Source organism: Aotus nancymaae, unplaced genomic scaffold (assembly GCF_030222135.1).
Source record: "Aotus nancymaae isolate 86718 unplaced genomic scaffold, 86718_ANA_hifiasm-v0.15.2.pri h1tg000049l, whole genome shotgun sequence".
NCBI lineage: Eukaryota > Metazoa > Chordata > Mammalia > Primates > Aotidae > Aotus > Aotus nancymaae.
Window position 1 is genome coordinate 28,079,498 of NW_026988463.1, and position 21,557 is coordinate 28,101,054.

At 54.0% G+C, this 21,557-nt stretch overlaps 2 protein-coding genes across 3 annotated transcripts; one reads left to right on the forward strand and one right to left on the reverse strand.

The window, feature by feature from the left end:
- Window positions 1-1,771: 1,771 nt before the first annotated feature.
- KAT8 (lysine acetyltransferase 8) lies at window positions 1,772-15,432 on the forward strand. The gene is made up of 11 exons (XM_012469965.2): window positions 1,772-2,000; window positions 4,542-4,616; window positions 4,695-4,870; window positions 10,771-10,824; window positions 10,919-11,083; window positions 11,767-11,856; window positions 14,045-14,185; window positions 14,285-14,378; window positions 14,474-14,624; window positions 14,806-14,960; window positions 15,265-15,432. Exons 1-11 carry the CDS (start codon window positions 1,790-1,792, stop codon window positions 15,327-15,329), a joined length of 1,377 nt encoding a protein of 458 aa, XP_012325388.1. The 5' UTR covers window positions 1,772-1,789; the 3' UTR covers window positions 15,330-15,432.
- PRSS8 (serine protease 8) lies at window positions 15,375-20,071 on the reverse strand. Of its 2 annotated transcripts, XM_012469966.3 has the most exons (6): window positions 19,758-20,071; window positions 19,495-19,512; window positions 17,314-17,476; window positions 16,766-17,037; window positions 16,514-16,680; window positions 15,375-16,419 (listed from the first exon to the last, which is right to left on the reverse strand). In XM_012469966.3, the coding sequence occupies exons 1-6, from the start codon at window positions 19,840-19,842 to the stop codon at window positions 16,090-16,092; spliced, it is 1,035 nt and encodes a 344-aa protein (XP_012325389.2). In that variant the 5' UTR covers window positions 19,843-20,071; the 3' UTR covers window positions 15,375-16,089. The 2 variants fall into 2 exon arrangements, with proteins under 2 accessions (XP_012325389.2, XP_012325390.2); XM_012469967.2 differs by lacking the exons at window positions 19,495-19,512; window positions 19,758-20,071 and adding an exon at window positions 17,867-19,117.
- Between the last annotated feature and the right edge of the window lie 1,486 nt (window positions 20,072-21,557).

The following is a 21,557-nucleotide window of genomic DNA, read 5'->3' on the forward strand; positions in this document are numbered from 1 at the left end:
GGGCGAGGTGGGCGGATCACGAGGTCAGGAGTTTGAGACTAGCCTGGCCAGCATAGTGTGAAACTCTATCTCTACTAAAAATACAAAAAATTAGCTGGGCGTGGTGGCATGCGCCTGTAGTTGTGGGTACTTGGGAGGCTGAGGCAGGAGAATCACTTGAACCCAGGAGGCAGAGGTCACAGTGAGCTGAGATCACGCTACTGCACTCCAGCCCAGGCAACAGTGCAAGACTCTGTCTCAAATGTCTCAAAAAAAAAAAAAAAAATACTAGCAGGGTGTGGTGGCTCACACCTGTAGTCACAGCTACTTGGGAGGCTGAGGCAGGAGAATCCATTGAACCCAAGAGGAGATTGCAGTAACCAAGATTGTGCCACTGCACTTCAGCCTGGGCAACAGAGCTAGACTCCATCTCAATAAAAAGGGGGTGAGTGACATTAGGCCAGCTCGAGTGGGCAGCTCAGGGGTGAGTGTTAACTCCTGGCCACCAGGGTGGCCACTCTGGTTCTGCCCCATTAAAATGGGGGTGGCTAGGCCGGGCGCGGTGGCTCACGCCTATAATCCCAGCACTTTGGGAGGCCGAGGCAGGTGGATCACGAGGTCAAGAGATCGAGACCATCCTGGTCAACAAGGTGAAACCCCGTCTCTACTAAAAATACAAAAATTAGCTGGGCATGGTGGTGCGCGCCTGTAGTCCCAGCTACTCGGGAGGCTGAGGCAGGAGAATTGCTTGAACCCAGGAGGCGGAGGTTGCGGTGAGCCGAGATCGCACCATTGCACTCCAGCCTGGGTAACAACAGCGAAACTCCATCTCAAAAAAAAAAAAAAAAAAAAAAATCGGGGTGGCGCCCGCTAAAAATTGGCACATCCTGGCTTCCTCAGGCACCAAGTCCTTTAAAAAGGTTGAGCTGGCCAGGCGTGGTGGCTCACGCTTGTAATCCCGGGACTTTGGGAGACTGAGGCAGGTGGATCACAAGGTCAAGAGATTGAGACCATCCTAGCCAACATGGTGAAACCCCATCTCTACTAAAAATACAAAAATTAGCTGGGCGTGGTGGCACCTGCCTGTGGTAGTCCCAGCTACTCGGGAGGCTGAGGCAGGAGAATCGCTAGAACTCACGAGGCAGAGGTTGCAATGAGCCAAGATCGCGCCACTGCACTTCAGCCTGGCTACAGAGCGAGGCTTCGTCTCAAAAAATCAAACAAGAACAAAAAAAGCCGGGCAAGGTGGCTCACGCCTGCAATCCCAGCAATTTGGGAGGCCGAGCTGCGCGGATCAGGAGGTCGAAACCATTGTAGCCAACATGGCGAAACCCCGTCTCTGCTGAAAATACAAAAATTAGCTGGGCTTGGTGATGCGCGCCTGCAGTCCCAGCTACTCGGGAGGCTGAGGCAGGAGAATCGCTTGAACCCAGGAGGCGGAGGTTGCAGTGAGCCAAGATCGCACCACTGCACTCCAGTTTGGCGACAGAGCGAGGCTCCATCTCAAAAAAAAACAAAAAAGGTTGAGCGTTGAGCTGAGTCACCGCATAAGGAAAGTCTGTCTCTTCTCCTCAACCACAGGCTATAGCCACAGCTCCGCGCGGAAAGCAACGAGCTCCAGGACCTCTGCACAGTCAACATCCCGCTCTTCGCGGGGCCGCGGGTACAGCCACACAAGCCAATAGGCTCCTGTTGCGTCACAAACCCTGCCCTCAAGCCGGAGGAGCCCACCCCACGCACCCACGCACCGCTGACCCGGAGCGAAAAAAGGCGCGTGGCGCCCGACTCTGGCGTCACTTCCCCTCCCGCAATGGCGGCACAGGGAGCTGCTGCGGCCGTTGCAGCGGCGACTTCAGGGATCGCGGGGGAGGGCGAGCCCGGGCCCGGGGAGAATGCGGCCGCCGAGGGGACCGCCCCATCCCCGGGCCGCGTCTCTCCGCCGACCCCGGCACGCGGCGAGCCGGAAGTCACGGTGGAAATCGGAGAAACGTACCTGTGCCGGCGGCCCGATAGCACCTGGCGTGAGGGCGGGGCCCAGGGCCTGGGGGCGGGGCCTGAGGACTCGATCTCCTTGAGGCCGAGAGCCTGGGGCTGGGACGGGGGAGGAGCGGGGACGGGGCTTGAGGATAGAACGCTGAGTTCTGAGATACCAGCCCAGTTCTGGGAGACTGTCGGCCTCGGAGTTTGCCGAGCGACGCCTACAAACCCCCCTACTCAGGCCATCACCAGGATTCTTCCCATTCCACTTCCTTGCCCAGTCTTAGGTTTCATTCTCTTTTCTTGCTAACGCTGCTTCCTCACCCGTCTTGTCTCTGCGTCTTCTCCTTCCATTTGTCCCTGGCAGCCGGCCGCAGAGAGAATACCTTCCAGAAAAACAACAGGCTTCCCTTTCCTAATGTTCTGCTGCTTTCTTTTATTTTAAAAGTAACTTCAAATTCCTTAGAATGGCATTGGTTTTTGTGACCTCTCCAGTTTCTTTCCTTCTTTGGAGACAGAGTGTTGCTCTGTCGCCCAGGCTGGAGTGCAGTGGCACGATCTCGGCTCACTGCAACCTCCGCCTCCCGGGTTCAAGCGATTCTCCTGCCTTAGCCTCCCGAGTAGCTGGGACTGCAGGCGCTCATCACCACGCCCAGCTCATTTTTGTATTTTTTAGTAGAGATGGAGTTTCACCACGTTGGTCAAGTTGGTCTTGAACTCCTGACCTGGTGATCTGCCCAGCTCGGCCTCCCAAAGTGCTGGGATTACAGGCGTGAGCCACTGCACCCAGTTTTTAAATCTCTCCAGTTTCTAGCTAACCCTAGTGAAGGCCATTTCCAGGCCAGAACACACTGTGTCCTCTGAAGACCACACGGCTTTTTACCACCTGTGCCCTGTGCTTGGAATGCCTTTTCTTCCCTCTCTCCTTGTTCACCTGTCTAGCTCCTACTCAGCTTTTTAGCTTCGTATCCTTTGTGATGTCATCCTTGATTCCCCTTCAGGCAAAGTGAGTTGTTCCCTTCTCTGTGTTCCTGCAACATTTGTTTCATACCTCCGTCATAGTTTTTGTACCATTATGTTGTAATTTTCTCTCTGTGTCTTCCTCCATCATACTGGGAATTTCTGGAGGGCAGGACTTCTTGTGATTCATCACTGTGTCCTCTGTACCCGGCAACAACATAGCATATGGCCAGGCACATAGTGAGTGCCTTACTCATTTATTGAATGGTCTGCTAATTGTCAGGTGCTGTGCTAAAAATTTTGGAGGCATTAACTCTCCTAAGGTTGGCACTATTACCCCTTTTTTATTTTCTTTTTTTTTTAGACAGGATCTCACTCTGTCACCCAGGTGGGAGTGCAGTGGCGGGTTGACAGGTCATTGCAGCCTAGACCTCCTGGGCTCAGGTGATCCTCCCACCTCAGCCTCTCAAAGTGCTGGGATTACTGGGCAAGCCACTGTGCTCAGCTGTTATCCCTCTTCTACAGATGAAGAGACTGAGGCTCAGAAAGATGGAATAACTTGCTCAGTCACACATAGCTAAGAAGTAGGGAGCTGGAATTATTTATTAATGTAGGCTATTTTGTTTGTTTTTTTGAGATGGAGTCTTGCTCTGTCGCCAGGCTGGAGTGCAGTGGTTCCATCTCGGTTCACTGTAACCTCTGCTTTCTGGGTTCAAGTGATTCTCCTGTCTCAGCTTCCCGAATAGCTGAGACTACAGGCATGCACCACCACACCCAGCTAAGTTTTGTATTTTTAGTAGAGATGGAGTTTCACCATGTTGGCTGGGATGGTCTCGATCTCTGGACCTTGTGTTCCTCCGGCTTCAGCCTCCCAAAGTGCTGGGATTATAGGCGTGAACCACTGTATCCGGCCTAATTAGGGTATCTTAATCCAGAACCAACCCTCATGATCCCTGAACAAATGAACGACTGAGGGTGTATGGTAAAATGAGCATTGAATTTAGGGTCAGACTTAAATTCAGTTAAGTATTAGCTATTATCACTTTTCAAATCTGTGACCTGGTAATCCTCAGTTTTGTTTTGTTTTTTATTTCTATTTATTTATTTATTTATTTATTTATTTTTTGAGATAGAGTCTCACTCTTGTCATCCAGGCTGGAGTGCAGTGGCTCACTGCAATGTTCGCCTCACGGGTTCAGCCAATACTCTTGCCTCAGCCTCCTAAGTAGCTGGGATTACAGATGCGTGCCACCACTCCCGGCTCTTTTTTTATTTTTTATTTATTTTTATTTTTGGTAGAGATGGGATTTTGCCAGGTTGGCCAGGCTGATCTCAAACTCCTTGGCTCAAGTGATCTGCCTGTCTCGGCCTCCCAAAGTGCTTGGGATTACAGGTGTGAAACACCACACCCAGCCAGTTTTTTTTTCTCTTCCGTAAAATAGGAATAACAGCCCCAACCTGGTCCACGTCACAGTTGTGGCAGTGATTGAGCAGAATGGCAGAGGTAGACCAGCGAGGTTAGCTCACGTGTGGCCCTTGACTCTGGACACCACTCCTCAGTGTGCAGGACTCCTCTTGTTCCAGCCTTACCTTCCCAATGATCCTAGCCTTTTTCCCCATCACAGATTCTGCTGAAGTGATCCAGTCTCGGGTGAATGACCAGGAGGGCCGAGAGGAATTCTATGTACACTACGTGGGCTGTGAGTGCCTTGGTGCATCTGGGCCTGGGTGCGGGGAGTGGGGTGCCCTGGCAGCGCTCTCATGGCCCATCCTTACAGTTAACCGGCGGCTGGACGAGTGGGTAGACAAGAACCGGCTGGCACTGACCAAGACAGTGAAGGATGCTGTGCAGAAGAACTCAGAGAAATACTTGAGCGAGCTCGCCGAACAGCCTGAGCGCAAGATCACTCGCAACCAAAAGCGCAAGCATGATGAGATCAACCACGTGCAGAAGGTCCGGGTCCCTTCCTGTCCCCAGCCCAGGAGGCCCAGCTGCCTCTGCTGGCTCCCTTGGGTCTCTAGGGTCCCAGTGCCAAAACCATGGCAAATCCTGTTTCTTAAGCTCCTGTAGCGTGTCAGGGACTTTATCTGGTTCCTCTTACTTACTTTTCATAGGTAAGAAAACAGGCCCAGAGAGGGTAAGGGCTTGGCTACATTCTCACAGCAAGGAAATGGTGCAGCTGGGACTAGAATTCAGGCCTCCTGCACCAGTAGCCTTTTTTTTTTTTTGAAAAGGAGTTTTGCTCTTGTTTCCCAGGCTGGAGTGCGATGGCGCTATCTCAGCTCGCCAAAACCTCTGCCTCTCCCGGGTTCAAATGATTCTCCTGCTTCAGCCTTGAGAGTAACTTGGATTACAGGCATGTGCCACCATGCCCAGCTAGTTTTGTGTTTTTAGTAGAGATGGGGTGTCTCCATGTTGGTGAGGCTGCTCTTGAACTCCTGACCTCAGGTGATCCACCTGCCTCAGCCTCCCAAAGGGATTATAGGCATGAGCGATCATGCCAGGCTGACCAGTAGCCTCTTGTCTCCTAGTGGCTGTGTCTTAGTAGACAAAATGACTTGAAGTGCAGTGGGAAAGACGAGAATGTTATTGGGCAGTTGCTATAGCGAAGCACCCTGCCAAGTCCTGTATATGTATGAGCTCCTCAAATCCTTCCCAACACTTCAGCACACGGGAATAGTTACATTTTTGGTAAGTGAGGAAGCAGGCTCAGAGAGATTGAGTTACATGTCCAAGGTCACACAGCTAGTAAAAGGGTGGGCTGAGTATAATGATGCCAAACACTTCTTAGCCAGTCAGCCAAAGCATTAAGCTCAGTGTTTTTAACACATGACCTCACTGACATTTCACAGCAAGCCTGTGAGGTAAGCATTATTATTATCTGCAATTTACAGAAGAGCTACAGATAGGTTTAGGGACCCAGACAAGGAATTAGATCTACCAGCTAGATTGTGCTACCTCAGAGCCAGAGGCCTTAGCCATGATTTTGTTTTTTTCTTAGAAGATGGGAGTCTTGCTGTGTTGCTCGGGCTGGACTTGAACTCCTGGGCTCAAATGTTCTTCCTGCCTTAGCCTCCTAAGTAGCTAGAACCACAGATACACATCGCTACATCTGCCTTGGTTTTTTCTTGTGTTGATATACAACAGTTGTACATATTATTGTTATGTTTTTTGAGACGGGGTCTCACTCTGTCGTCTAGGCTGAGTGCAGTGGTACAATCATGGCTCACTGTAGCCTCAGCCTGCTGCGCTCAGCAATCCTCCTGCCTCAGCCTCCTGAGTAACTGGGACCACAGGAATGTGCCACCATACCTGGCTAATTTTTTATTTTTTTGTAGAGACAGGATATTGCTATGTTGCCCACACTGGTTTCAAACTCCTGGTCTCAAGCGATCCTCCTGCTTTAGCCTCCCAAAGTGCCGGGATTACAAGTGTGACCTACTGCGCCTCGACATGTCTCAGTTTCTTAATTTAAATGCGGCGTGTAAACCAGAGCAAGATTTGTCAAAGTCTCAAGATACCTAGACATTTGTTACTTTCAACCATTACAGTTTCATCCTTCCGAGTACATGAGTTCAGTGGGCAAGCCCAGCATGTAAATGTTAAGTGGAAGAAAGAAAGCGGATAAGATAGAAAAATCAGGGTGTTGCACTTTACTAAGGGCAAGTATTGTTTTGAGAAGCTTTTATTTCACACCCAATAAAAGTGTGCAGGATGCCTCTTGTTCCAGCCTTACTTCCTGATGATCCTAGCACACATATGTGTGTGTTTATAGAGACATGTCAACAGGTGTATAGTGCCAAGTGTACTTCCTACTCTGGTGTGATTAAAAACATTGAAATACCCTAAACTGGAAAAACCCCTCGAGGTCTAAGGCAGCACTGCCCAATTGAACTTCCTATTGTAGTGGAAATGTTCTTTAGCTATCCTATCCAGTACAGTAGCCACTAGCCACACATGGCTGTTGAGCACTTGAAATGTGTCTAATGTGACTAAGAATTAAGAATTGTAAAATTATGGTCAGGTGCAGTGGCTCATGCCTGTAATCCCAGCACTTTGGGAGACTGAGGCGGATAGATCACTTGAAGTCGATTTCGAGACCAGCCTGGCCAACATGGCGAAACCCTGTCTCTACTAAAAATACAAAAATTAGCCAGTTGTGGTAGTGCACACCTGTAATCCTGGCTACTTAGGAGGCTGAGGCAGGAGAATCGCTTGAACCTGGGAGGTGTGGAGGTTGCAGTGAGCCAAGATTGCGCCACTGTACTTTATCCAGCCTGGGTAACAGAGCAAAACTATCTCAAAAAAATTTTTTTTTTGGAATTATAATTTTAAAAAATTTTTTATTTATTTTCATGTTTTTGAGACGGAGTTTTGCTTTGTTGCCCAGGGTGGAGTGCAGTGGCGCGGTCTCAGCTCACGGCAAACTCCATCTCCCGGGTTCAAGCGAGTCTCCTGCCTCAGCCTCCTGAGTAGCTGGGACTACAGGCACGCACCATCATGCCCAACTCATTGTATTTTTATTAGAGATGGGGTTTCAGCATGTTTGGCCTCAAACTCCTGACCTCAAGTGATTTGCCCACCTCAGCCTCCCAAAGTGCTGGGATTACAGGTGTGAGCCACCGCGCCCAGCCAAAATTTTCATTTTTTGAGACAGTCTCACTCTGTCACCTAGGCTGGAGTGCAGTGGTGAGATCTCCGGTTACTGCAACCTCTGTCTTCCTGGCTTAAGCGATTGTCATGCCTCAGCCTCCCAAGTAGCTGGGATTACAGGCACGTGCCACCACATCCAGCTAATTTTTTTTTGTTTTTAGTAGAGACGGGGTTTCGCCATGTTGGCCAGACTGGTCTGGAACTCCTGCCCTCAAGTGATCCTTCCACCTCACCCTCCCAAAGTGCTGGGATTACAGGCATGAGCCACCATGTTTGGCTGAGTATAATTTTAAATAGCCCTATGTGACAAGTGGCTATTGGACAGCATAGATCTAAGATTAATTCCCCAACTAGTGTGCACTGAACAAAGACATGCCTCTGAGCTGGCAACCATCAGGGTGGATAACGGGCCAGTGGTGATAAAAATCAAAGAATAGGTAATGAAACAATCATCCAGGTAATAATAGCACGGTTCTTCAGAGCCTAATTAATGTTTAATTCTAAATAAATTGCAACAATTAAGAAAAGTAGTGTTTTTGTAGTTCTTTATTGCATTTGCAGAAGAGGACTGTATTTTGTGAGAATTGGGGAATGTGTCTTAAAGAGATGTGTGAGGAGGAAAATGTTTCTTCCTCATCTTTACAGTGGCTAGGTTCAGAATTGGACAGATCAGGGGCCCATGCCAGTCTCTGCTGAGTACCAGTTCTGTGACCTTGGGCAAGTGACCTCACATCTTTGTGGCCTCAGTTTCCTGTCTTGTACAACAGGCACAGTGAGCACTCTTGTTTCAAAGGCTCATTGTGAGGACGAAATGGAATAATGTCATCTGGGTGCAGTGGCTCATGCCTGTAATTGCAGCACTCTGGGCGGCTGAGATGTTTGGACCATTTGAGGTCAGGAGTTCGAGACCAGCCTGGCCATTATGGTAAAAGCCCATCTCTACTAAGAATACAAAAAAAGGTGGGGCGCTGTGGCTCACACTGGTAATCCCAGCACTTTGGGAGGCAGAGGCAGGTGGATCATTTGAAGATAAGGAGTTCAAGATCAGCCTGGCCAACATGGTGAAACCCCATCTCTACTAAAAATATAAAAAATGAGTGGAGAATGCTGGTGGGCACCTGTAATCCCCGCTACTTGGGAGGCTGAGGTGGGAGGATCGCTTGAACTTGGGAGGTGGAGGTTGTAGTGAGCTGAGATGACATCACTGCACTCCAGCCTGGACTGGAGTGAAACTTCATCTCAAAAAAAAAAGCTGGGTGTGGTGCAGGTACATGTAGTCTCAGCCACTTGGAAGGCTGAGGCAGGAGAATCGCTCAAGCCCAGGGGCGGGAGATTGCAGTCAGCCGAGATGTCACCACTGTACTCTAGCCTGGGCGACAGAGCGAGAGACTATCTCAGAAAAAGAAAGAATGTCTATGTCATGCTTACCACTTGGAATAAATAGCAGCTTGCTAGTTCCGGAGGGCAAGGGACCTCACCTTGCCCTGCCTGTTTACTGCTCTGTAAAACTGAAATAACGCAGCTGGGCGCGGTGGCTCATTCCTGTAATCTTAGCACTTTGGGAGGCTGAGGTGGGTGGATCACCTGAGGTCAGGAGTTCGAGACCAGTCTGGCCAATGTGGTGAAACCCCGTCACTACTAAAAATACAAAAGTTACCCAGACATGGCGGCATGCACCTGTAATCCCAGCTACTCAGGAGACTGAGGCAGGAGAATTGCTTGAGCCCAGGAGGCAGAGGTTGCAGTGAGCCGAGGTGGTGCCACTGCATTCCAGCCTGAGCAACAGAGTGACTCTGTCTCAAAAAAAACAAAAACAAAAAATACTCTATGTAAGGGTTACTGAAAGGATTAGATGACGCCAGGTAAGCACAGTGCTTTGTGGAGAGGGGTTCTGGGTAAAGCGCTGGCTCCTTCCTCCCTTCTCAGCTATGGGGCAGGGCCTCTTCTGCCCTGTGTAGGTCACGGGCTGTCTTGGGTCCCTCCATTGCCAGGCTGTACTCGGTTCCTCCCACAGAGTCTGGCCTAAGAGTGGGACATGCTGTGAGTGTAGCATCACTCTTAGTCTCTGCTTTCTGAGGACTTGGAAAATAGAGGAACCCAGGTGGGCATACTTGGAAGGTGTTGCCCTGTTGACCACTTCTCTCACCACACTTGGGAACTAGAGAATGTTTTCTGCATGAGAAGAATCCAGTCAGGCCTCCTGGAATGGGTGGGAAGAACCTCGAGCCTTGAAGGACAGGAATGACACAGGATAGGTCACAAAGCATCACAGACTTACCTGACTCATGCGCTCCATGCCAGGCTGAGGAAGCGTTTTCTGATGGCAGTGAGAGAAGGAAGGGCGTTTTCCAGGTGGAAGGAGCTGTTTGTGCAAAAGCATGAAGGCTGCATAAAGGGGGCTGCTGATAGCAATGAGGAGGCTGGGGCTGGAAGCTGGGGATTTGAGGAGGCCTAGCCAATTGTCTAGACGTGAGATGGGGCCATGACTACTTGGAGCAGGACAGAGAGAATTCCAGAGAGGGCCCAATTCCAGAGATGTCAGAGGTAGAGTCTACATCCACTGTATTAGGACTTGGCCAGGCTGAGGGAGAGGGAGGGGTCTGAGGCAGGCCTAGTTATGAGTCTTGGATGGCGGGACCGAGGGTGATGTTCCCAGTGAAATGAGCAACTCAGGAGGAGCCGCAGGTTTGCAGGGAGGAGCGTTGAGGTCCTTTCTGCACATCTTGAGTCTGCTGTCCCTGTGGGAGGGACCTCTGGGGCAGTCCCATGGGCAGGTGGGGTCTAGTGCTCAGGAGAGGGGTCCAGGCGCATCGGGGAGGTAGTGACCGTTCCTATGGTGGGCCTGGAAAGCAAGATCGTTATTTCTTCTGAGTCTCACAACTTTGGCAGAGCTGGATTACCCCCATCATGCAGCTAAAGCCCCTATTCTGATCCTAACCCTGTTCATCTGGCAAAAGGTCCAAACTTGGGCATCAGGGATGTCTGGGATATCCGGGGAATGGGGCGGGTGGATGCGAGAGGAGCTTGGACTGGCCAGCTTCAGAACTGAGTCAGACAGGTCAGCTACTTGTGTGGTTATTATTGCCATCCGGGGAATGAGGTCTGGAAGACAGCAGGGAAGGCTTGTGGGTCCTGGATGGGAAGGGACAACCTGGTCACCACTTCTGTTCACCCCTGCCCACTTTTCTTTCCTGGCTCAGACTTATGCAGAGATGGATCCCACCACGGCAGCCTTGGAGAAGGAGCATGAGGCGGTAAGCGGGGCGGGGAGCTGCCTGCAGGTCCCCAATCGCCCCTTGCTGAGGAGCCCCTGCTGAGCCGTGCGCTGTGCCCCACCCCCACCTGCAGATCACCAAGGTGAAGTACGTGGACAAGATCCACATCGGGAACTATGAAATTGATGCCTGGTACTTCTCACCGTTCCCTGAAGACTATGGGAAACAGCCCAAGCTCTGGCTCTGCGAGTACTGCCTCAAGTACATGAAATACGAGAAGACCTACCGCTTCCACCTGGTGAGGCTGGGCCTGCCGGGCCGAGTGGGGCAGGGGCCTGGTAGAAACAGAGGCCGGCATGGAGGCTGAGCGCGGCTGCGTAGGCAGCTCCAGGGAGGAGACGGGCCCAGAGGAGCGAGTACAGGGAAGAGCTGCTGGGTGTCAGGAGGCCTGGATTCCGGGCCTGGCTTTGCCGTTCCTGGCAGGGTGACCTTGCTGACTCCAGACCTCAGCTTCTTCTTCTCTGGAATGGGGACAGTAACTCACCCCCTTCAGGTCTTTTGCCAAGGCCAGTCCCATCCTAGGAAGCACACGTAGCCCCTGGCAGTGGGACCTTAAGGTGTGGATGAAATTGGGGGCTATCAGGAAGGGGGTGCTCTTAACATGGCACAGTGGGCTGCCTCCCAAAGTGTGGAACCTGAGGCGAATAGGTGTGGTTTAGGGAGGCCATGGCCATGGACAGGCGCCTCCAAAGCCAGGCGCACAGACCCTACCCCACTGTGTGATGTTTGCATCTCTGTGCCTGGGCCTTGGTCTGTAAAGAAGGATCGCTCTCCTAAGGCTGCTGGGAGGATTACTGGACGCAGGTGAAGTGTTGAGGGGAAACAGAGGCAGAGACTTGCTCCAAGGCATGCAGTGGTGGGTGGGGGCCACCTAGCGGAGAACCTATGGGCAGCGAGCCTGTTCTCTCGTCCCCCCACCAGGGCCAGTGCCAGTGGCGGCAGCCCCCAGGGAAGGAGATTTACCGCAAAAGCAACATCTCTGTGTACGAAGTCGACGGCAAAGACCATAAGGTGAGTGGGTGGCCAGGGGCTAGGGGAGGCCGGGAGGCCCTGGGCACCTCTTGGATGATCCTCGTCACCACCAAAGGGGAAGGGGCAGCCTTAGCGTGATCCTCTGCGGGCAGAATGCCTCTGAGGGGCCGAGCACTGCAGCTCACCTGCAATCCTAGCACTTTGGGAGGCCAAGGTGGGCCAACTGCCTAAGCTCAGGAGTTGGAGAGTAGCCTGGGCAACATGGCGAAACCCCTATCTCTAGCCAGCGTGATGGTGCGCACCTGTAACCCCAGCTACTCGGGAGGCTGAGGCACCAGAATTGCTTGAATCTGGGAGGTGGAGATTGCAGTGAGCTGAGGTTGTGCCACTGCACTCCAGCCTGGGTGACGAGTGAGGATCTGTCACAAAAAAAAAAAAAAGAAAAAGAAAAGCCGGGCGCAGTGGCTCAAGCCTGTAATCCCAGCACTTTGGGAGGCCGAGGCGGGTGGATCACAAGGTCAAGAAATCGAGACCATCCTGGTCAACATGGTGAAACCCTGTCTCTACTAAAAATACAAAAAATTAGCTGGGCATGGTAGCGCGTGCCTGTAATCCCCGCCACTCAGGAGGCTGAGGCAGGAGAATTGCCTGAACCCAGGAGGCGGAGGTTGCGGTGAGCTGAGATCGCGCCATTGCACTCCAGCCTGGGTAACGAGCGAAACTACGTCTCAAAAAAAAAAAAAGACCTCTGAGGGCCTCCTAGCCTGGCGCTAGGCCTATGGTTGGCGCACAGGAAATGCAGGGCCCTGTGGCCCCAGGACTCTTTTGCTGATGGGGTTAGGCTCAAGCTTGGGTTGTTCTGGAACCCAGAGTGGAGATTGTTTTGCCTTAGGCTGCTTTTAGAAGCACTTTCTCCTTTTGTTGGAAAGAAAGGTGTTTGTTTTCACCTGGGAGGGGACCGCTTTGTGTGAAATTTCCTGCTGTGAGCTCTGTGGCTATCAAGGGCTGAGTTCCTTGTTCCTGGCCCGGAATGACCTCAGCAGGGCAGGTTGGGGCCTTTGGGACCTACTCTGCTGTTGTAGAGAACTTTGCCTTTGCCTTGTCAGTCTGGGAGGGTCTCCCCAAGTGTCCTAATTTCCCGTAGACAGGCCATACTGCATAGGACAGAGAGGGCAGAGGGCAGGCTTCAGAGTGGCCCCACTCACTTCAGGGTGGCTCACATTGCCCTGTCACTTCCTCACTGGCCACAGACAAGTGACCTAACATAGTTTGTTCCTGTTTCCTCGTCCGTAAGACAGGAGTCATAATATTTACCTAGCTGTGTTGTTAGTGGAATAAATGAGACCACAAATGTCAAGTGCTCAGTGCAGTGCTTGGCACTAGTAAGTGCTTAATTAACACAGCCTTGTTATTATCAGTGGTCTCTTGAGGGTTGGTTAGCCCTGGACTCAGAGAATGCGCAGGCTGGGCCCGGCCCTTGTCCCTGCTCTGCCTTCCTGAGCATGACTGGGTGGAATGGCAGAAGGGTCCCTGCTGGAGATGTGGGGGTGCTTTCCAGCTCTGCCCTCTGCCAGCTCTGAGGCCCTGGGCAAGCACTTCTACTCTGGGAACTTCAGCTTCCTCCTGAGTGCGATGGGCCTGGCAGTGCTGGGCTCGCACGGCTGCCGGGTCGGATGAGAGAGTGGCTGTGGTGTCATAGATCAGGGAGCCCCTTAGTATGTGCCATGAAACCAGACTCGGTCCCATTGTCCCCTGCTGGAGTGCGGCCAAGTGGGCAGACAGGGCTGGAGCTGTGGAGTCAGGCTTGAGGCTCCTCCATTCAGCAGGCACCCAGCTTCATACTTAGCCTCGTGCTGGGCACTGGGGACATAGTCATGAACAGGAAAGTCTCAATTCCTGCCTCGGAGCCTCAGTTTCCCAAGCTGAAACAGGGACAGTTAATGTCTTTGAAGACCGAACCAGATCCCGCATGGAAGGCACCCGCCCCATATTTGGCACTCAGAAGGGGTGGCCGGGTTTTGTCCAGCTCCGCTGGTGCCTCCAGAGCGGTTGTCCTCTGATTTCCAGTTCCCCGTCTGTCAGAGGCTGACCGAAGACTCCTTCCAGTGTTAAATCTGTCTGGCCTGGCGAGGCACCCACTTGCCACGTGCTGGTGCTGGCTCCTGGAGGCCAGCTGGGTGGGTCCTGTGCCTGGCCCCTGAGCCTGTCTCCCCTTCCTTGCCCCCAGATTTACTGTCAGAACCTGTGTCTGCTGGCCAAGCTTTTCCTGGACCACAAGACATTGTATTTTGATGTGGAGCCATTCGTCTTTTACATCCTGACCGAGGTGGACAGGCAGGGGGCCCACATTGTCGGCTACTTCTCCAAGGTGCTGGGTCGGGAAGCTGGGGGTGGGGAGGGCGAGGGTAGGCATGAATGGAGTGGAGACAGAGCCTCCCCAGTGGTCCTGAGCACCTGCCCCCTACAGGAGAAGGAGTCCCCAGATGGAAACAATGTGGCCTGCATCCTGACCTTGCCCCCCTACCAACGCCGAGGCTATGGGAAGTTCCTCATCGCTTTCAGTGAGTGGCTCCTGGCCTGTCTGGGAGGGGGACACCCATGGGGCAAGGGTGCCAGGGCGGGCTGAATCCTAGGTTCCTCTTTGTACTGCTGCCAGGTTATGAGCTGTCCAAGCTGGAGAGCACGGTCGGCTCCCCGGAGAAACCGCTGTCTGACCTGGGCAAGCTCAGCTACCGCAGCTACTGGTCCTGGGTGCTGCTGGAGATCCTGCGGGACTTCCGGGGCACGCTGTCCATCAAGGACCTCAGGTGAGGGGGCCTCTGGGGCACAGTGTCCATCAAGGACCTCAGGTGGTGGGGCTTCCCGGACCCTGAGGGCCGGGCTTGTCCTGAGATGGGCCACGATCCTGTCTGTTTGTTCCCTGTTGCCCTCTCGGCCAGATCCCGCAAGGGCACCATGTCTGGCATTTGCTCGCATCCCTTTTTGCAGCCAGATGACCAGCATCACCCAGAATGACATTATCAGTACCCTGCAGTCCCTCAACATGGTCAAGTACTGGAAGGGCCAGCATGTGATCTGTGTCACACCCAAGCTGGTGGAGGAGCACCTCAAAAGTGCCCAGTATAAGAAACCACCCATCACAGGTGGGTAGGGGACTGTCGTGTGTGTGTGTGTGGTGGGGGAAGGAGTTGGGGGTAGGTATATGGACTGCTAGGAGTCAAGGCCTCCTTATTACTGTCACATGATCCCAAACCAGTCAGACCAGCTCCCTGGATGGAGCCCAGGCAGGCCTCTCATTCCTGGGCTTCCCTGCCCCTCCCCAGCACAGCCTGCCCTTTTGTACTCACCTGGAGGAGGTGAAACCTGGCTTGAGTCCAGAGTAGGGCAGCCGAGTGTGAGCTGGCCTGGCCCAGGCCCAGCCCTGCCTCCCACCCCTTCTCCCCACAGTGGACTCCGTCTGCCTCAAGTGGGCACCCCCCAAGCACAAACAAGTCAAGCTCTCCAAGAAGTGAGCGGCCTGGCCCCCGTCGTTGGACCCGTGCCTCCTGGCCCCCAGCCTGTAAATATGTACAGACCTGTTTTGTCATTTTTTTATTAAAGTCCATTCTGCTGGTGGCCCTGGACTTTGGAGGTGGGAGGGAGAGGCCAAGAGCTGATGTTCTTCATTTCACTTCACACATGCATGGCGAGTTGTGCTCAAACATTTTACTCCTTCCTGCCCTGTTACCCCCACCCCAGATCCAAGCGCCAGCCCAGTTCCGGTGGGGGCTCAGTCCTCCGGAGTCCAGGAGTCAGGGCTCAGGGGCACTCAGTGACCAGTGGGCAAGATTGGGACCTTTCCTGTCCTTGAAAAGAAGCTGCACAAAGGTGGCCCCAGCCCAGAACACAGGGAGAGGGCAGAGAGATGTGCTTGTCAGGCTGGCAGGCGGGCGTGGAAGCAGTCTTCCAGAAACAGGTGGGAGCCAGGGCTCATTTGCCATAGCCAAGGGACCCAGGAGCTCCATAGGAGCCCGGCCAATGAGCTGGTCCACGGCGGGTGAGGGGCCAAAGGCTCTGACCATTGCCACAGGCAATAAAAGTTGTGACTGTTGGTTATAGTCCCAAAGAGCACACCCAGAAGAATGGGCTCAAAGATCAAGATAGGGCCCCAGCCTCCTGCAGAGTCCTGGAAGAAGGAGCGGCCCAAGCCAGGCCCGGTGTCCAAAGGCCATCAGGGAGGGACCAGGCTCCTGTCCTTGAGTGTGACGCATCCGTCCTGGAAGCAGGGCCAGCTCAGTGCTCGCTGAGCCATGGGCAGAGGAGGCCCAGAGCCAGGCCCAGAGGCAGGAGAAGGATGGGCTTCAGCAAGCCCTGGGCTGGGGTGGCAGAGCTGAATGCCAGGTGGCTGCCGCAGAGGTTGATGTCAGGCTGGGACTCCTGGGTTTGGGGCACCACATGAGTCTGGAGTTCTGGCGCCTTGCTGTGGATCCAGGAGGCATAGCTGGAGGCCAGAGTGTACACACCAGGCCTGTTGCGGGCCCCACAGGCATCGCCCCAGCTCACAATGCCCGTCAGGTACCAGATACCCTCCATGGGGCAGGAGAGCGGCCCCCCAGAGTCACCCTGAGGAGAGAAGCCACACAGCAGCCGTCAGGACTGGGCCAGGTCTCCTCTCCCAAGCTGCCCTGGTCATCTGCCTCCCTGGACCCGCGCTTACCTGGCAGGCGTCCTTGCCCCCCTCCACGTAGCCGGCACACACCATGTCCTCCTGGACAAAGTGCGGCTCCTCAGGATTGGCATCGATGTTGTACAGGCAGTTACACGTCTCACGACTGATCAGAGGCACCTCGAGTTGCTGCAGTGGCCTGGGGGCCTGGAGGCTCACTGTGGGGGCAAAAGACGCTTACCCAGGGCCCCGCCCCAGTCAGGTGACCCTCCATGCCTCTAGGCATCCCGAGTCCCGCCTCACCTGAGGGGGCCGTGTGGCCCCAGCCAGTGACAGTGCAGTGGAGGCCATTGGGGAAGGAGGCATTAGCTGCAGGGAGGCAGATGGGTCGGATGTAGCGGGAGAAATTAACGGGGTTTTCAAGTTGGAGGAGTGCGATGTCACCCTCGGAGCCCTCCTGGAGGTAGCTGGGATGGGTGAAGATTTCCTTCAGGGTGCTGACCTTGGTGTCCACGGAGTAGTAGTCCAGCTGGTGGGCCCCCAGCTTGACTTCATAGTCTTGCTTGTGGTGCTCACTGCAGGCACAGGGCAAAGGCTGGGACCCAGGAAACCTCTCCTTGTTCCCCAACCCTCGATGCTTTGTAGCATTCAACCCCTGATTCCAGTCAGCCCCTTTTAGGTCTCAAATTGCACCTTAGTTTTATCCTGTAACCTCTGATCCCTCACCTTCACTCCTAACTGGCCCTTCCAGACTTAACTGACACCCTCAAACCCAAGCCAAGAACCCCAGCCTTTGACCTGGATTGACCCATGAACTTGAACCTCCAGCCCATTTTTGACTTCCACGGTACCTGGGGAAGCAGTGAGCAGCTGACAGCACCCACTGCTCAGACACGAGAGAGCCGCCACACACATGGACGCCGTTGTGGGTGATGCTGACCTGCCAGGGCCACTGCCCGGGGTCTGCACTGCTGCCACCTGTGATGCGTGCTTGGGAGGCCACACCGCAGGGGGCTGCCGGGGAGGAAGGGAAGGGGTCAGCTCCTGCGCAGCCCAGGAGCTCTGATACAGAGCTTGGGAAGTGGGTTCACAGGAGTCAGTACCCCTTTGTCCCCTCGCAGGCATGGGCAGTTCTGCCCCTTAACTAATTCAGGTCTCATAGCAGCCTCCCTCCTTGCAAGCCTTCCATCCATCCCGCCTCTTACAAGATTTTCATAAGCCCCCAATCTGACCAGGCCACAGCCCTGCTTAAACCCTTCCCTGGCTCCATGCTGCCCTTAAGATACCTTCCAGGTGGCCATGGCACTGCCCTCAGCCCCAGCCATCCCCTCTGGACCCTGCAGTTGTGTACATCAGGCCACACACTTGTTTACCCGGGACCTTGGCTGATCCAGGTCACTCTACCTGGAGTGCCCTTCCCCATCCTTAGTGTCTGGCAAACTTCCCTCTGCCTATGGATGCTTGATTGGAGTGGCAGCCCCTCCGTAGCCTGGCGGGCTCCTGCTGGCTGAGTTGGGCATTGCCTCAGAGCCCAGGCCCCCGATCCCCGGCCTCATGCTCCCCGAGCTGCCCAATCTCACGATTGTTCCAGAGTCCACAACTGTGTCTTTCCACCACACCAACCTGGGCGTTCCCTAGGGGCAGATTCCCATGTCTGCAGCGCCCGTGGCGTTGTGGACATGAAAAGCAGAACTGGGATCCCGTGACATGAATGTCTAGTTTCCAGGATAGCCCCAGCCCCACCTGCACTGAGGCTGCTGTTTGGAGTAGGGCCCAACTACTCTTCACAAAGTCATCTGGGAGCAGAGAAAACTGCTGCCCAGTTCTTCCTCTCCCTCACCATCATGACAATAGCCACTATTTAGAGAGCTCAGCAGCTGTGCCAGCCCCGGGAAGGGCTTTTCGCCTCCTCATCTCCCTGCCTTCTCTCCACAGTCCCAGGAGACTAACATGAGCAGCTTCATTTTAGAGTCGAGGACTTGTAAGGGCTTAGAAAGGTAGGGGACTTGGCCAGTGACACACAGCCGGTGCACAGTGAAGCCGGGATTGAAAGCCAGTCTGACTCAGAGCCGGGTTGTGTGCCTTCCAAGAAAGGAGACCCTTGGTTTGGTTCCCTCAAAACCACCTCGAGGATGGGAACAGTGGCTCACACCTGTAATCCCAGCACTTTGGAAGGTGGAGGCAGGAGGATCGCTTGAATCCAGGAGTTCAAGACCTGCCTGCCCAACATAGTGAGGCCCCCATCTCTACCAAAACAAAACAAAACAACCAACTAGCTAGGTGTGGTGGCATGCACCTGTAGTCCCAGCTACTAGGGAGGCTGAGGAGGGAGGATCATGTGAGCTCGGGAGGTTGAGGCTGCAGTGAGCTGTGATCGCACCACTGCACTCCAGCCTGGACGATGACAGACTCAGACCCTGTCTCAAAAGACAAAACCAGGGGCCGGGTGCAGTGGCTCACGCCTGTAATCCCAGCACTTTGGGAGGCCGAGGCGGGTGGATCACGAGGTCAAGAGATCGAGACCATCCTGGTCAACATGGTGAAACCCCGTCTCTACTAAAAATACAAAAAATTAGCTGGGCATAGTGGCGCGTGCCTGTAATCCCAGCTACTCAGGAGGCTGAGGCAGGAGAATTGCCTGAACCCAGGAGGCGGAGGTTGCGGTGAGCCGAGATCGCGCCATTGCACTCCAGCCTGGGTAACAAGAGCGAAACTCCGTCTCAAAAAAAAAAAAAGACAAAACCAAACCAAAAAACCATCTCAATTGCCCCACTTTGGGAGTCAGACGGTCTGAATCCCAGCTGCACCCTCACTGGCAGTGTGCCCTGGGCAAGTTCCTGCTGCTCTGCACCTCAGCACCTCGGAACCTCTGTCCATAAGGTGAGGGCTACAACCCCCCACCTTCCTTGGGAGCCCTAAGAGAATGCAGTGGGAGGGCAGCCCAGCCAAAGGCCAGGCACTGGTTAAACCCCAGGGGAATCCGATCCAAGTCCCATCCCCCTCCCCTCTTCTCTCTCCGAGGAAAGCCTCACCTTCTGCCCCTTCCGCTCCTGGAAAGAAAGAGAAAGAGGGAGAGATGAGCAGAGGAAGACTCGGGTTTCCTGACCCCCCTCAGCCCCGACCACTGCTCCAGAGGGCTGGCCCCTTCCCTGGCAGAGTCAAGGTGGGAGCAGGAGGCCAAGAGCTAGGGAAGCCAGGAGTTTTCTTGGGCCCCGGATGAGGGCACACCCCAGAAATGATCACGCCAGCTCCCTCCAGCGCATTGTCCCCAACCCGCCCCCACGTCCTCACTCACCTGTTCCCAACTGGAATAATCCAAGATAGAGCAGAATGGCCACAGCCCCCGGCTGCTCAGGCCCCAGGACCCCCTTCTGGGCCATGGCCCAGGACAAGGGCCCCTGGGGCAGACTCCAGGAGCGCAAGGTAGGAAGCTAGGGGTGGTGTCGAAGGCAGGACCCAGATGTTGACTCAGAGGGAAGGATACCAGAATTCGGGCTGGGAAGGGGCAGCAGGTGTCCAAGGCTGGCCTCTTAAGGCAGGGAGCAGCCACAGCAGGGGACGCCTGGAGTCTCCTCAGCGAGCAGCGTGAACGAGTCACTGGCACGGTCTGGCCACACAGGGTCCTCCCAGGAGTGGCTGCACTTACCTGCCCGCCCCTCCCCCGGCACCGCCCTCTGGCTCCTCCTGCCGCCCAAGTCAAGAGTCCTTCCAGAGCCCCAGGCCCGCCTGTGTGTGCCTGTGTGTCTGTGTGTGTGTGTTCCGGTGTGTAGTATAAGATGTGATGTGTGTGTATGCCCTTGTATGGTGTGTGTATGTGGTGTAGTGTGTGTATGTGTTCACGTGCGTAGGTCATGTGTGTCCTTGTGTGTATAGTGTGTCTTGTGTGTGCACGCACGTGCGTGTGGTATGTGTGCGTGTGTGTGCAGCCTCCCTGGAATGTGACTCTCCTCCGCCTCAGGTCTTTCAGGTGTCTCAGGCCAGTTATGCCCCCCAGGGTCTCCCTCCTTCTTAGGCCAGGTATGGGAGCTTAAGACACCAGGATCTGTTTTCCATCAGGCCCTTTCTGCAAAGCCAGCACCTTAGCGAGCTTGTCCAGCAGCGCCCATCATCCCGCAGACATTTCCCAAGTGCCTATGATGTTCCCAGGTGCCCAGGACAAAACAGGCACCAGCCCCATCCCCGCTGAGCCCTGAGCTCATGGTGAAGTAGGGGTGACAAATATTACACTCAGGCTGGCAAGGTGGCTAGTCTGCTTTGGGAGGCTGAGGCTGGAGCATCGCTTGACACCAAGAGTTCCAGATCAGCCTGGGCAACATAGTGAGGCCTCATCTCTACAAAAAAATATAAAAATTAGGCAGGTGCGGTGGCGCATGCCTATGGTCCCAGCTACTTGGGAGGCTGAGGCAGGAGGATTGCTTGAGCCTAGGAGTTTAATGCAGCATTGAGTTATGATTGCACCACTGCAGTCCAGCCTGGGCAAGAGAGGGAGACCCTATCTCAAAAAAAAAAAAAAAAAAAGGCCGGGCACGGTGGCACATGCCTGCAATGCCAGCACTTTGGAAGGCCAAGGTGGGTGGATCATAAGGTCAGGAGTTGGAGACCAGTCTGACCAACATGGTGAAACCCTGTCTCTACTAAAAATACAAAAAATTAGCTGGGTGTGGTGGTGGGCACCTGTAATCCCAGCTACTAGGGAGGCTGAGGCACGAGATTTGCTTAAATCCAGGAGGCGGAGGTTGCAGTGAGCCAAGATTGTGCCACTGCACTCCAGCCTGGGCAACAGAGCAAGACTCTGTCTCAAAAAAAAAAAAAAATAGTAATTACACAATAATTTCAAGCTAGAAATAGTGATGAAAGAGAATGGCATGATCGAACCACAGCCTGGCAAAGGCTGGCATAGTGAAAGGGTCCTTGAACTGCCTTGAGAGCTAAGACTGAAAGAGGTTATGAAAGGCGGTAAGGTGAAGATGGGAGGATGGAGTGGAGAGGGCAGAGGCTCAGGGAAAGAAGGCCCGCTGTGTGGCTGCAGTGGGGGTGAGGCATGTCCTCCAGTGGGGACCTCTGGTCATTCAAAACACCTGCTGAGGCTGGGTGT

What these genes read in the sequence shown, in the direction of transcription:
- KAT8 (XM_012469965.2), top strand. Translation starts at nt 1,790, where the DNA reads ATGGCGGCACAGGGAGCTGCTGCGGCCGTTGCAGCGGCGACTTCAGGG. An exon ending in AGATCAACCACGTGCAGAAG is followed by an intron (nt 4,871 to 10,770) that starts GTCCGGGTCCCT and finishes TTCCTGGCTCAG; the next exon opens with ACTTATGCAGAGATGGATCC. An exon ending in TTGTCGGCTACTTCTCCAAG is followed by an intron (nt 14,186 to 14,284) that starts GTGCTGGGTCGG and finishes TGCCCCCTACAG; the next exon opens with GAGAAGGAGTCCCCAGATGG.
- PRSS8 (XM_012469966.3), bottom strand. Translation starts at nt 19,842, where the DNA reads ATGGCCCAGAAGGGGGTCCTGGGGCCTGAGCAGCCGGGGGCTGTGGCC. An exon ending in GGGCCACACGGCCCCCTCAG is followed by an intron (nt 16,681 to 16,765) that starts GTGAGGCGGGAC and finishes TTGCCCCCACAG; the next exon opens with TGAGCCTCCAGGCCCCCAGG. An exon ending in GGGGCAAGGACGCCTGCCAG is followed by an intron (nt 16,420 to 16,513) that starts GTAAGCGCGGGT and finishes TTCTCTCCTCAG; the next exon opens with GGTGACTCTGGGGGGCCGCT.